General features: G+C 36.9%; 1 protein-coding gene across 1 annotated transcript in view; it reads right to left on the bottom strand.

Annotated features, from left to right (window-relative positions):
- Window positions 1-11,121, bottom strand: part of sv2a (synaptic vesicle glycoprotein 2A) — a 30,054-nt gene extending 18,933 nt beyond the window's left edge. The window contains 2 exon segments of the mRNA XM_056762641.1: window positions 3-255; window positions 10,722-11,121. Of these exon segments, the coding sequence (XP_056618619.1) occupies window positions 3-102 (100 nt within the window). The 5' untranslated portion in view covers window positions 103-255; window positions 10,722-11,121.
- Between the last annotated feature and the right edge of the window lie 5,319 nt (window positions 11,122-16,440).

Raw genomic sequence — 16,440 nt, 5'->3', positions numbered from 1 at the left:
CACGTGGCGACCCACTTTTTTACCTGCGTGCCTTTTGACTTCTTTGGCAATGTCCTTAGCGCCTTTAATGAAGGCGGTGCGGTCTCTGTATCCCTCATCCATGATTGAATGCTGTGCGTTGATGTATAGAGAGCTGTAACCGGGTGTCAGGAGCTGGTTGTTCGCATGTAGTTGAGTGAAGCTGGGTTAGAGGAAGTTCAGGACCTTGGAGAGCAGCCGATGCACTTATAAGAGCTCAGTGCTCTACACAGCAGTCTGAAAATATAAAAGAAACAGTGCCGTTAAACACGATGCCACCGAGCAACATGCCTTACACTCAATATCTACACATGAATTTACACATGTACCAAATGGCCTTTTACTCTGTGTGATGATGAAACAACATATGGGAATCTTACAAAACCATCTAATCATGTCTAGATCGAACGTTTCCGCAAAATAAATTGTCTTTGGATTACAATTTTTCTATGCATTAAAAATCAAAGAATAATATTAAAACGAAATAAAACTGGAAATACATTTAAAAGTAAATAAATAAATGTTTAAATAAAAAAATAAATTAAAATTAAAATACATACAAAAAATAATTTTTAAAGTGTATTTAAACAATAAAAAGTTTAATACATAATCCATGTAATTTTAATAAATGATTGTTTTACCGCGAGCATTTTCTATATGGTCTTAATAAATTTATATTCTCCATATTCTGTTGTCTCTCTAGATTTAGGCATAGATTAGTCACACAATGTACACTATGGTAGCATATACTGTGCAATACAATATCGCATTTATTTATTTTACCCTTAATCCAAGCACACTTTTATCAAATAAAAAACAATTTAAAATGAAAAATATCTTAAACATTTTATATATAGTCTCTATTAATGTTGTATCTCTAGATACACATAAATTAGATATACAAGGTTGGCTATTTTACAATATATGCTACAGTATATTGTACTATAACCAATCTTGTAGACTTATTCTAGTCTAAAGTACTTTTACCAATTATAAGTAAAAAACAAACACACAGGTTGTTCCACAAAATGGTACGTTTTCTAGACAGTCTATGTTTGAAATGAACCTTCAAGATAGTTGATGTGTATAATCTGCTTTCACAAATATAAAGTCACAAATGTCAGCAATTTTTTATATAATTTTTTCTTTGAATAAGAAAACGGTTTGTGGGAGGTTTCCGTAGTCTTCTGACCTTGTTTGTTTTCTCAGCTAACATTCCAGAGGAACAACTTGTTAAGAAACCAATTGAAAAGGATTTCTGAAAAGGGCAATTAAAGCGTTCCCAGGAGAAATTCATAAAACCATTACTTTGCGTTGCCTTCAACAATCTGTTGAAATTAGTCTGAATCCAGTTATTGCATTAATAATCTAATACACATAATTGAGTCACATGAATAGTATCTCAGGGGTACTTAGATGCTCTAAAACACTGCAAAAATGGGACTGGATGTTTTGGGGGTGTGGGGGAGATTAGAGAAAAAGGAAAATATTATAAACTACATTAAAGTGTAAACAAGCCATGTTGAGGATTCCTCTCTGAATGAAACTCATCAGCCATGCAGCTGCCTCTCAGCGCCCACATTAACCTGTGTCTCTGAAGATAACAAGATGGTCAGAGATTCGCCTCTCAGCGACTGACAAAAAGGCAATCTCTGATATGTCAGCAGTGCTCAACACCTCTGCATTAGCCTGGGACCAACTACGGTCTGATACATTAACTGCGGCACTGATATACATATACATTGCAAAAGAGCACTTGTGAAGATTGTAAAACTATGAAAATCTGGGGCCGTTGTGACTGGTGCAATGGAAAAATTGCTCACTTGGCTGCCTTATGCTGTCATCTGCGGTTGTATGATTTCTCGGCATGTAGACAAATCTTTCACAGATCCAGGGAGAAAATATTACAGTAAGTATGCCTACCCTACCATCTGACACCGGGCATACTGACAGACAGACAGACATTTCTATTTGTGTTTGATCTTTGGGCAGATTAGCATTGAATGATCCATACATGAGTATTTAATCACTAATGTGTTGACACAACATGAACAGTGAATCATTAAAGCGGCCGTGCAACGATGTGTCATGGATTCTGACTTCTTTACAATGTTAAACGTGCTGTCTTCTCATGCTTAACATTGTCAATTGTCAAAAAACGAGTTGGGCTTATTACGTAGTATTTCTGTGCTCGATACACTCCTCCAGCGATCGTAGAGGTTCCGGAAAGTTTTTTCAACATATAAAACTGTTTTGTAACAACTTTTCTTAGTCCCTTAGTCACACGCACGTGGCAGCATGGAGAGCAGGAGATGGAGCATGCGCAGACGTCACTTTCACTTTTGTGCAGGAAGGAGAGCATATGTTCGCGAAGTTCAGGTGTTTGTTGTTCACTGCATTTGGATGATTAATGTTATATAAACTGTGGATATAACACTGGATTTGGAGATCGTTTGAAACTGGTATGTGGAGCCGTCCCAGCGCTAAAAGATGCCGGACATGAACTGAGGTCTGTGTTTTGTTGACAATGTGCTTTTGTTCAGCCTACCCCTCCCCCCCGCACGCGCAGTATGTTTTCGGAAACAATCGTAAAGCTGTATCTATCTTTTATAAATGTGATCAAACTAAATATTCTTCGAAGATACGAAGTATGCCATACTACTCTAAAGGTACTCAAGATTAATATAAGATTGGCAGAAACCCTGTGTGTTACGCCTCCTTTAACATTGTGGCCAAGCTAACTTTTGCAAAAGCACAGGACTCCTTTCACTTACTACACTGAAATGACTTCAGTTGTACTGAAATCTGTGCCTTCATCGGGTCATATGACATGGCTTGAACGCAGATGTGACCCTGGATCACAAAACCAGTCTTAAGTGGCACGGGAACATTTTTAGTAAAAGACAAAAATACATTGTATGGGTCAAAATTATCGATTTTCTTTTAAGTCCAAAAATCATTAGGATATCAAGTAAATATCATGTTCCATGAAGATATTTTGTAAATTTCCTGCCTTAAACAATATAAAAAAATTGGGCTTAAGGTTAAAAAAAGGATACCTTTACCATGCATGTTTGTATCTCCTCTTTGCCCCCCTCTCAGAAACGCCTTTTTACAAAGAGAAAGCTCATTGCTCTGAAAAGCGAGATGTGCTATGATTGGCCAGTTAACCAGTGCCTAGTGATTGGTCAAATACTGCAAGCGTATGACAGAAATGTAACGCCTCTTACCATATTTGGAACATCAGGTTCCAAAGCAATTGTACTGACAGGTAAGCCCACCCTAATTGCATATATATTTGGGTGGTCTTAGTCAAATTATACCACAAACAGACATAGATTTGTGGTGGTGTGATTGCACGAGGCGTTTCAGGCAGGTCTGGGTGAGCCTTGCCTTTAAGATAGAATGCATCTTGTGTTCCGACACTTTATTTTTGAAATTTTTCGTGTCTATTACATGCATGGGCAACTTATACACACCAAAGACACAGAAAAATACATATTCGCGGCGTGTGACCCCTTTAAAACCGGGCCCATTTTCGTATTATCCTGAGAGCAGAATATCTCAGCTCTATTTCTTACAATGGAATTGGATGGTGACCTTGGCTGCCAAGCTCTAAAAACCACAAGAAAAAAAACAAGATTTGGTGTGTGATAAATCAAGTCTTCTGAAGCCTCAGGATAGCTTTGTGTGAGGATTAGACTTAAATTTATGTTGTAATTTACTTTTATACTCTAAACCGATGTGATATTTTACAGCGGAGGAAAAGATCTGAAATACATAACAAAAAAAAGTTTTTTGTCCATTTATAACCTATTTAAAAATATAGGTGCTTTACAAATCATATCGCAGAAGCATGTTAAGCTATATGGCTCCACAGGGTTTCCTTAAAGGTTCTTTGTGGCAAAAAAAGGTTCTTCAGATTAAAAAAGGTAAGATATAGATGGTTCTTTAAAGAACCTTTGACTGAATGGTTCTTTGTGGAACCAACAAGGGTTCTATGGCATCGATGTGAAGAACCATTGGTTGCACCTTCATCGAAGAGCATTACACTCTTCAGATAAAGCTGCCTAAAGGATTTCACAGCGATGCCATAGAACCCTTGTTGGTTCCCCAAAGAACCATTCAGTCAAAGGTTCTTTAAAGAACCCTCTCTTTCTCTTTTCGCCAGAAAGAACCTTTTGTGAAACAGAAAGGTTCTTTGAATGTTAGATGTTCTTTATGGAACCATTTAGACCAAATAGGTTATACTATGGCATTGTAAAGCACCTTTAATATAAAGAGTGTACTGTCTACTAAAAAAAGTACTAAACCATTTTGTGCATCACAGAAGACAAAAACAGGTTTGTAATGATGTGCAAGTAAGTTGTCATTTTTGACTGAACTATTTTTTAAAAGCCCTCAATGACATTCACTGTAAAGCCCTTATATCTGTAAATAACCTGTATAGACAGCAGCTCTGTTGCCGTGGGGTGCCATGGTAACCATTTCCCCTGCACTTCCAAAATACATCTTATCTCTATTCAGGTCTGCAGACAGGGCGGTAATAGTTTGTGTAGGAGCAGTGATGAGCGTGAGATGGTTCTGCTGGGAACGGCAACCTTTCTATTGGTGGAACACTTGCAGTTCAATTAGGAACATATGGCAGCAATATAGAACAAAAACCAGCAGTCCAGAGCTGTCACATTTACTCTCCGATACACTGTCATTATAGCAATATGAGATTATAGGCCTATTACGTGTTGTGGTACATTTAAAACATGGTAAAATGGGAAAACAGTGTCATTGTGGAATATAACAAAACATTCCCTTCAGAGTTCTAATCTAGAATCAAACCAGATGGCAAACACCTTCACTTTCTAAACATTACAGTTTTTCATGTATTCAAGCCACATTATATTTTAATGGTTAATATGTTTTATACAGTACATTTTCTTGTTTCTTTAATATAACATTTCAACCTGTTAGTCCGTTGTAAAATCCTTTAGACTAAAACAAAACCCAGTACATCATCCTCCAAAGGGCGACAGCATTTGGTGCCACAAAATATGAATTAATAAAATCCTCTCAATCCTTCACTGAGCAGTTAATAGTATATCTCTTTGAGCAAATCATCAATGTATTTACTATTCTTGAGCCTGATATTGACCAGACCATACTTATTGAAAGAATCTTAACCTTCCTCATTTACAACAAAATCCTATTCATTTTTTGATGTTACAAGTTCAAAACATACTCTGTAACAGGTATGAGGAATTAATCGCCAGGAATATTACGGTAGCAGTGTTTACAAATTTCAGATGAGCCAGATTACGATGTCCAGACATAGTTAATCTCTTCGTCCAGGGAAACACTAGGGATTATAAAAGTCACCAGTTTGCTCTCTGGTTATCTGATATCATGTTACAGTAATTCTATAAACTGCCTAATCTTATTGATAATCCATAAAACAGATGTTTAGGATCAGAGCTGTGATGGTTTGCTGGGTCAGATCACATCAAATAACTTCAACAGCAGGTTGTCCTAAAATGAACATGGTTAACTGTGCATAAAATCCTTGCACTAATTTCCTCCTTTAAGCAAACATTACAGATTTTTTATCTTTAAATCAAACCGTAATAAATCATCAAAAACTGTATTCTAAATAGTTTTGGGTTATACAAACAATTCAAATCAGAAAATGAGAGCTGTACTGATGATTGTGAAGTTATTTTGCATGCTTAATATCTTATATATAAATATATATTTTATCATCTATAAAGAAAAAATATCTACATAGTTTTAAACAGATTTTGCACATTGCTGCACATTTATTTACATTTTGTCAGACACTTATCCAAAGCGATTTACAGTGCATTCAAGATATACATTTAAACAAATCAGTATGTGTTTCCTGGGATTCAACCCAACAACCTTTCTATTATCGGCACAACGCTACCAATTGAGCTACAGGAACAATTGTTGACCTATGAGTCTCCTTGAGATTGTGAAATTATGCCCGTTTGTGTTTTTTGCTTCTCTCAAAATGCACATATAAAAACATATGTAATAAATATGTCTGTAGATCACTGTGTGAATTAAAGTTTAGAATTAAAATTGATCCATTATAATTCTTTAATGCTTTTATTGTGTATAAAACACCATGGAAAACACTATTGGGATTATTTTAAACAGAATTATATCGCATTTCACTTCTCGCATAAAGCAGTAAAGGTTGTTTGATGGTTCTTCTGATTAAAAACAAAATCAATTTTAAGCCTAAACTAATAAAACAAATACATAGACATACATGTCTAACAGTTCTAGAGGGCATTTTACATACATTATGTAGCCTAACCGGTTCTTTAGCAGGGAATTCCAGTGCAATGCCAGGTTGGCATCAATATAGAAGACCTGCACAGCAAAAATGACCTTCAGAGATATTGCATGTGGTGTAAAAGCAGAGGGGTCTGTTATGACTAATGACAGCGATGCAAGCCAAGCCAAGAGATATATAATTCAATAGTACTCGAAAAGTATATAATTCTAGTAGAACTCTTATAGTGCTGACATTATTATTAAGCTGTATTTATGTCTGTGAATTACTCTGCCTCATAACCCTAAAATAACAACCTAAATTGCTTATAAATTATTCACTTCGGAATAATCAAATGTTATTTCGGTTTAAACAATGGGCCCTTCAGGAACAATACAAGCTCACTCGCTTGTCTTATCTGAGTATTAAATCCTCATTATGAACATAAACACTAATAATTTACCATGCAGCCACGATATGTACAGTGTTAAGACACCTTTCTTGGCTTTTTTCCTCTGCAGAACACAAAATAAGATATTTTAAACTATTCCGGTTGCCAAACAACACTTGACCATATTGGCTTCCATTGCATAGCGGTAAAAAAACACTTAGACATTTCTCAAAAGAAGATATTTAGAGAAATGTCTCAGTGGTTTCTTTCCCCAAATAAAAGTAACTATTGAATTACATAAGCATTCAAGGAATATATAACCATAAATCTACATTACCATAATACAAACAACACAGAATATACTGCACTGAATTAATAAATCAGAACATATTTGTACTCATGGTTGTCCTGCTTTAACTTACAAAATCACTACAAATCAAAATGATTTGTACTTTAACATTAATACAAGTAATCTGAACAGGCATTTCGGTTGTGTGATGTACTTCTTAACTCTATTTGACATACGCTTGGGAAAACAAAGCCTTGCTAACAAAGCTCAATGCATCTGCTGTATTTCAGACAGTGAGAGTGACAGCAGCAGCCTCGAGTAAATGGATTGGAACGGCTCTTTTAAAGTAGAGGAGAAGCTAGTTAGCAGACGGAGCTACAGTGGTTAGTGAATGGTTAGGAGACAGCGGTCTTTCTGGAAAGGGCAGAGGCATTGTGAGTCATATTAGCCCTGGAACAAATCTCTCAACATGCGCTGTCACCATGGCCACAATCACTCCTGCCTCTGCTACATCAGCACCACCCAGCATCCTCTCTGCCCTGCCTCCATTTTAGCCCAAAATAATCCAGCGTGAACTGAAAACAACTACAATGGATATCACGTCAATCTGTTTCATTAACAACAGCAAAGCTGTGTATTAGATGAATGTATTTAAAAGGAGATATTAAAATTGTATTTAGATCTAGAACAGCATTATCTTCTCATCTTAAATACACACAGAGATACATAGCATTCAACAGGTTTAAATAGAAACCATCATGGTGGATGTGGTGCGTACAGTGAAGCTGAAACAGAAATCATTGGGTGAGAGATCACGATTCACTCTACAGCCTGATAATACTGCACCATCTATATGTAAATACATGGTAATGTACAGATTTCTGTTCAAATGCAAGCTTCCTATTTATGTAGTGAGCCACCAAACACAGGGTAACCCACATTCCTGAAAGCCTTCTGAATGATGGCCCAGTGTGATAAAACATTGGCACCAGCAGAGATCAGAGATTAACGCTCCTGCCGTTGAAGGCACTCTTGTGAAGCTGTGCTCCCTTTTCCTGCTTTGCCACATCACTCCTGAGAGAATTCCTCTCAAGGTTACACGGAAAGCTCACTGCAGCGCACCATGATTGAAAAACTACTGCAATCCAGAGCAGTTGGCCACTTACGGAGTCACCACAGGTCTTCTTAAATACAACAGAACCTGCAAATCGATTCACATTAAGACAAACACCTTCATTGAAATCATTGTGTTGCTTTTGGCTACTTGCACCATGTTAGATCAAATATACGGCCTTTGGAACTAAAGACTTTGCAAGGATATCTCATACCAGTGGATAATCGATTAGACATAAAGACATAAAGCATGCCAAACAACCTTTGTACTAACTGTACATATCATTTTAAGTGTTTAAGTGATGTTTTGTGTTTCCGGAAAACACACGAGTTTAATAGATTATGCAATTTAAGATTTGGGTATAGCGCACATTAATACTTCCAATATAAAGATCTAGAGTTATGCTCATTATGATTTGTAATTATTTTGAATATAGTATTTTATTGATTGCTTTACTCTGCACTCTTAAGAATAGAGGGGACTTGAAAGATTCTTCACAGCGATGCCACATAGAAAAAAAATTTTGGTTCCACAAAGGTTCTTTAATGGGATAGTTCATCCGAAAATGAAAAATCTGTCATCATTTACTCACCCTCAGGTTGTTTCAAACTTGTATACATTCCTTTGTTCCACTGAACACAGAGAAAGATATTTGGAAGAATGCTAGCAATTTTCAGTTCAGGGACATCATCCACTAGCATAGTAGGAAAACAAATATTGTATTTTTTGTTCCGTTGAACACATTTTGAAGACTTTAGAAAAAACAAATAGTTCTGGGGCACCTTAGATTACCATGTTATTCTTCCTACTATGATAGTTAATGATGTACCGAAACTGAAAATGACTTACATTCTTCCAAATATCTTTCTTTGTGTTCATCGGAACAAAGTAATTTATACAAGAGGTAAAAAATTACATGAGGGTGAGTAAATGATGACCGAATTTTCATTTTTGGGTGAACTATCCCTTTAAAGAACCATCTCTTCATTACCTTTTTATAATCTGAAGAACCCTTTCTCAGCACAAAGAACCATTTAGACAAAAAAGGTTTTTCTACGGCATTGTGTAGCCACCTTACTTTTTACGAGCCTACCATCTGGACTGTACGGGCAATACCAACATAGCAAAGGATGCGTGGGTGGGTAATAATGAATAAATGTTGTACAAATAAACGTTATCCACCACATGCAATGCATATAGGCACTGTCATAAAGGGCACACCAAAATGATATGCTCTGCGCACTCAGATACTTGGGCATGTAAATTCAGAGGAGATCAGCCATGAACACAACATTGAAGGGTCTTTCCAAACAGAAGTGTTCAAAACTGGCCACATCATGTTGAAGGATTTCAAAGGGAACAATTGATGGACACTTCATACCCACGATTCTTTGCCCCAATTCTTTGTGCAACAACGGTGGCTCTTTAATGGGCACGGGAAGATGACGCAGAAGCACCTTCCAAGGAACAGATTTTGGGATCCCTACACCCTTTGATCCCAACAATGCTCTCACAGTTCAAAGGGATTAGGTCATCAGAATAAGACCTTGGTGCACCCTTGATGGACTGTGTTACTATTATCAATAGCAAATATAAAGATCTCTAAATGTCAATCCTGTTGCATGTCAAGCTCTCCATATATGATGCATACGATCAACACAATACTCTGCTTACACTATCAGTACTTAAAATAGTCATTGCGTGCATTCAACAGGGATGCTCTGCCATTTAAAATGTAGCCTAACATTTCCTTAAGAGAGGAGAACTGATATGTACTGTACACATGCAGGTGGCCTATATACATCATTACTGCAAATTCAATCAATCTTAGCATTCAAAGCAAACGACACAACCTGTCGTGACAAGAATGAATCAAATCAGCAATGGGCCAAACCATCGTGTAGTCTCATACACACACGCGCGCGCGCGCACACGATACACATAGCAGGTTTTTTACACGACTGCTGCAAGGTCATTTTGATTCTTCAAGATACCACGCACTATAAACATATCATCAATTTTTCTTTCTTGATCAGTCAAATGAGACAAAACCCCGAGTGCAGATGGAAATCCATAGGCAAAGGAAAATGGAAACCAATATTGGGTGAAGGGGCGAGGCTTAATATGCGTTTATGTCCCTATGGATCAATTGCACTTTTAATCTTGATTTTAGCCCGTGCCAAAAAAAACTATTATAAAAACACTAATATAAACATGAGAAATAATAAACCATTTTGATAATGCGCAGCTGAAAAATCTGCTTTAAAAACAATAAATATGTATGTATTGATGCATGAGTAGTGTAAAATGATAAAAGACCGCATTAAAATTCCCACTCTCTATTCTTTACGCAGGAACACGTGCCTATTTGAATTTCGATGAATATTATGTTTGCATGGAACAACGATGCTCTCACACCATTTTCCAATTGAACGAATCTCATTCATGAAATACATATTTGAGAAAATAACAGCATCAGATAACATTGAACTCGTATGTATGTATCATTACAGGCTTCGTGTGTTTACTATAAAACAAGAAAATGTATTTAAATCCATTTATAGAGAAAATCACAAGCAAAAAATATATGTAGGGTTTGAAAAAAATCACTTACCAGTGCGATGTAGCTCTAATGATATTCCAAGTGCTGTCAGAAATAATTCTATACAAGATTCGATGAATATTGGTCGTGATGATGAGGAGAGCTGTGTGACATGTATCTTCACCCTAACGCAGGAGCGCGTGACGTGTACGGGGGTGCAACCCTACAACCACAGGCGACATTAACTTCCTACTATGGCGAATGCATTGCTGATGAATATTAATGCCCTCACCCTGACGTTGCGTGGTTACTTTACTGGAGCGTCCGTTTACGTAATCAATTTTTTTACAAAGCAAGCCGTCGCAATAGTAGCATTCGTTCATAGACCCGCACATAGACCAGCTGACTAGCGCCCGCCTACTAAGGTCTTTCAGTCAATCAGTGGGGCGAACGCCACGTTATGTGTTTAATATTCATTCGTCATTCGGGGGTCTGATTAGAGAACGTCTGCATTGCAGCCGCTCATTTAAAGCTGTTGATTTGCATCTGAAGAAAGTCCCGCCTCAACGCGCGCGCAATAATCTATAATGGGGGGAGTTTGACATGCGTGTACTGTCAAATATAACATCACTCATGACTCTTACCCCAAAATCGTTATTTTGGTATTATGTCAAACTGCAAAGCCCAAATAAACTATTTAATTCGAAGCAACAATCGTATGATGAAAAAAAATCGGCCGATACTTTATTCTTGATAATCGGCCACACTTCCATTAAAAAAAAGTATAATACTAGCCAACTTTTTAGATGAAATCAGATATATATGTTAAAAGGGGTAAATATTTAGTTAAACATAATAGTAGAAACAATAAATAATGTTGTTTTCGATCTGTAGCTGACTAGAGACTTGCTGTCCCCTTCAGTTAGGTAGCCTACAAATTTAGGTTGCCATGGTAACTCTACTCTCTGCTGCCAGCAGTTCTATACAATATTAAAAAATACATTTCATTTCTTTCCAAATCTTCAAAAAGAACATCTGCACAGACTATAGAAAACGTAATAAGTCCATCAGCATTAATGTTGTTATCCACCTGTTTAGGATTTGTTGTGAAATCAAAATTCATCTTCTCTTCATTTTATGCAACGAGTTCGATTTTATGGAAACATTTTAAATAGCCTATGCATTGTTTAAGATGCTGAGACTAAAGACTACATTTTAATATAGGAAGACATTTTCTTTGATTCTTTATGGCAGCTAGGATTTATCAACAGTTCTCTAATACGCTAATTAAAATTATAATGTGTTTTTGGTTGCATCAGGCGCAGAGCTTCATCATTAATAAAAGCTGTTGTTTGCAGCACACATCATGAATCATGACACCATCTGCCTTTAGACATGGAACATGAGATCTGCAAAACAGTAATAGAAAAACTGGTTCAGCATCATTTACGGCTATTTGCTTAAGAGTTAGTTAGAATTGGCAGGTATCCTTTATGAAGCTGCATTGCAAAATCTGTGACAGAGGCAACAATATTAGACATAATGGGCTAATGCAGTGCTTAGCAACAGGCAGTTTGGCTATGTGACTGGTTTTCAAATAAGGCTGCAAGTCACCACAACAGCAGAAACTGCTTTAGACCATTTCTCCTGAAGCTAATACACCTTAACACTTATCCTACCAATGCCACAGATTTTGTTGAAATTAGACTTTACCTGGTCTAGGGTCTACTTTATTTGGCCTCATTACTATGATCTAAAACAAATACATCAAATGTGTTAATCAACAAACACCTTGTTGGACAAAAAAGGACAATATTTTGGTACACGAAATGTAGGCTCTCTTATTTCCACCCCCTCATGTGGTGTTTGGATCTGTGGGACCTACTTTCATTGTTCACTAAAAACTAATGCAACTCAGACATTTATATTTATTCAATATAAACAACCATTCACCTCTTTGACAAAAAAAAAACGAATTGCACCCTATTTTGATAAATGTGATTTAACAGAGCCAAATATTGACAAATATTATATATGCAGTCTATTGCTTGTAATTGGAGCGTAAACATCTGTCAAGTATAGTTAGAAAAATTCTTAAGGCTGTATTTATTTAAAAATGAATAATGTAGACTACAGCGGAATAACAAAAATGTGTCAAATATATTAAATAATTATGTAATTTAAATACAATTTAATAGGTCAAATATTTGATTATTAAAGACAAAGTGTGGAATATTTGTATCCATGGCAGCTCTTAACCTTCCATCTAGTGAGGTAACAAAAAAATTACGAATGGCTTACTTATGCAGGTTCTTTACACGTTGTAACCACTGTCCTCCAACCATTTGCCAACAATTGCTGATTAATAACATGCAGATGTTTTTTTTCTTGTTACACATATCTTGCATCACTTAAAAATATGTCAGGTTTCAAAAATAAAGTGTGTTGCGAACAATAGTTTATGTTTACTTTAGCAATATGCACAGCATGTTTAGTATCTTAAAAACATTTACAACACAATTTAATCGACTAAATTTTGTCTCTCACGATTCCACCTATTTGGAACGTTGAAATGGAACAATCACCAGGTTACAGTAAGAGCAAGAGAATAGAAGAGCAAGACATTTTTAATCCTAGAAACAATGTCACAACAATGGATTACTACATTACTGTTAAATTATACCTCTGTGCCTTATGAAGATACAGCCCTGTTCCAGCTCCAGCAGATAGTTCTCTGACTCGACATGTTAATTTGTGCTCTGGGTCTCGTTTGTGCCACCGTTCTAATGATAGATGTACTTACTATTGTTAGCTGAACCCTGCAGACTGCTGTTTTTCTTGGTGCCTTAAGATCTGCAAAACAGCAGTCTCAACAAGAAATGAAAATGGATTTTTGGAAAATGGAAACTGTGGCATAGTAACTTTAGAGTAAATAAATCAGGAGTCTAGATTAGGGGGAAGAAAAACTATTTGTTGTCTAGAACATTTAAAGTATATTTATTCATTAGACAGACACCTTTATCCCAGAAATTCATACAATTAATGTAGCGCCTTTTAAGAAAAACCAATTAACCTTTATTATATACATAATCATTCTTATCTAAATTATATATTTAGTTCGAAGAACTACCAAGAAAACTAGATCCAAGAACTATATGTCCCTTGATTTTTTTTAAGCTGTGAAATAACATTTTTTGGTGTTGCTTTGCAAGATTGTGTTGAATATTTGACAATTTTAGGTTGTATTCCATTCCATTTCATTTTCTACCGCTTATCCGAACTACCTCGGGTCACGGGGAGCCTGTGCCTATCTCAGGAGTCATCGGGCATCAAGGCAGGATACACCCTGGATGGAGTGCCAACCCATTGCAGGGCACACACACTCACTCATTCACTCACTCACTCACTCACTCACACACACCCTACGGACAATTTTGAGATCCCAATCAACCTACCATGCATGTCTTTGGACCAGGGGAGGAAACCGGAGTACCCGGAGGAAACCCCCGAGGCACGGGGAGAACATGCAAACTCCACACACACAAGTCTGAAGCGGGAATCGAACCCCCAACCCTGGAGGTGTGAGTCGAATTTGAGGTTGTATGGTGAATTAAATTGAATAGATTTTTGACCTGCACATTCAGAGCTCTTTAAGAGCGTTTACTCACTCTCATGTTATTCCAAAACTGTACGACGTTTTCTTTACATGTACATTAATTCATTTAGCAGACACTTTTATCCAATGCAACTCACAGTGAGTTCAGGGAGCAATAAAGTGATATGTCATACAGGAGCAAAAGTACAATGGGTGCTAATACCAAGTTATAAGTTTTAACAAAATTAGAAGAATAACTGTTGAGAGAAAGAGAGAGGGTTAGTGTGTTTTTCCAGAACGCTAAAAAGGTACTTTGAAGAATGTTGATAACCAAACCACACTGAAACCCACTTACTTTTATTGTAAGGACACAAAACCTTACATTTCTCAAAATATCTTCTTTTGTGTTTCATAGAGGGAAAAGTCATATAGAGAAATGAGGGCAAATAAATGATGATAAGATATTTTGTATAATTTTATTTTTTTATTTTGAATTTTGAATGTTTGCATTCAGAAAACAGTAGTAAGCTATCTAGAATAGTCGGAGTGTAAGTCACTTGGGTTTTTATATTTTCATGCCCTCCGTTGCAAAACCAATACATAGTAGTATAAATAATGAAGTAAAAGACAGGGACTCATTATTATTATAGGGAGGGGTGTGCATAACTGTGACAATAAATATATACATTAAAATAAATGAGACGTTTTCTTGACAGATATTTATCTTATTGAATCTATAGTGTACAATGACGTTATTAAAGATATTGAATAAATCTCAACGTCAACAGCATTATGGCTGATGATGAAAAGCGTGCACCACAAATATGTGCACATACATATGTCAGAATGACGTTGCATGAGAAACGAACCTGAAATAGACAGGATCTGTCAGCTAAACACAGACAGAGAGACACACACAGCTCACGCATTTGTTTGGGTTGAAACTTTCTAGAGCTGAGAAGCCTATAGAAATTTATACCCGTATAGCTTGCTTGATGGGTGATGGGCAGATTTTCTCCGTCTTTTTTTTCTCGGTCACGGTTTCTATCGGCCCCTTACTCGAAGACCATCGAGAGCAATCGCATACTGTTGATTTATATTTATAATCCTCCTTCCCACCTCGAGACGATTAATCGTGAAGTGCGTTGTAATGGACTGCGCCTCGCATTAAATAGCGGAGCCTATGTGTCCGATCGCGCGCGTAAACATGTCTACGAATTATGAACGGGCTTTCCAGATGTCACAACACCCAAATTCTTTACCATGAGAGGAATGAACATGTGTTGGAAGATTATTGCGACATTCAGCTTCAACTGCTTTAAAGGTTCGCCGTCGTCTTCGCAGAGGTAGGTCATGCTTTCCGAAAACTGTCATTGTTGCGCATTTTTTTGCATGAACATGTAACTGCTTGCGCGCATACGCACGCTGAACTGTATGAATCTTGAACAACAGGAGCCTTTAATTGTGTTGCTATGGCAATACATGATGTTTTTGAAGAAAATGCATCGTTGGCTACATGTAGTATTGCATATGCACACGTAATACATCGGATTGAGAAAAAAAGAAGACCTGAAGATAACACACATGATATGTTTGAGTGGAGGCAATACAGGTTGCATGCGACGAGGTTTCATCAAGGTTTCATCAATTTTGTCTTAGATGTCTCTCCAAAAATTGAGACACAAATGCTAAAGTAGGAGAACAAAGCTATAAAATAAATGTTGATGCAAAACATATAATTTGGTTATGGTTTTACTCAACATATTTCAGTTCTTGAGAAATTCCTTAAATCACTTCTAAAACTATAAGATTTACAGCCTTCTCCAGTAAATAAATAAGGAGACTCGACTTAGAAAAAGGATCAGGAGACCTTAGGGCAAAGAAAAACAATATGCTGTTAAGAACATTTAAATTGTATTTCACCTGTGCATCAGACAGACACCTTTATCTGAAGCGAGTTACACATTCCTCACCAAAATTCTGGTTTGTGTTTGTTCTGCAGGTCGTCCACAAAGCTCGGCTCCAGTCAGGCAGCCAGTATGGAGAGCAGCTCGCTCACAGGCAGTCTGTCTCTGGGATCAGATGTTCCTCACTGCCAGTGCTGCATCTCCTATGAGGCAAGACTGAAGCGCCTCTCCTGTGGACACCTCTACTGTGACCCCTGCTCCGATCAGATTGTTAACCTGGCTTTTGAAG

This window comes from Triplophysa dalaica, chromosome 12 (assembly GCF_015846415.1).
Source record: "Triplophysa dalaica isolate WHDGS20190420 chromosome 12, ASM1584641v1, whole genome shotgun sequence".
Classification (NCBI taxonomy): Eukaryota; Metazoa; Chordata; class Actinopteri; order Cypriniformes; family Nemacheilidae; genus Triplophysa; species Triplophysa dalaica.
The sequence above is the reverse complement of the archived record's forward strand: the minus strand, read 5'-3'. Positions and strand labels throughout refer to the sequence as shown.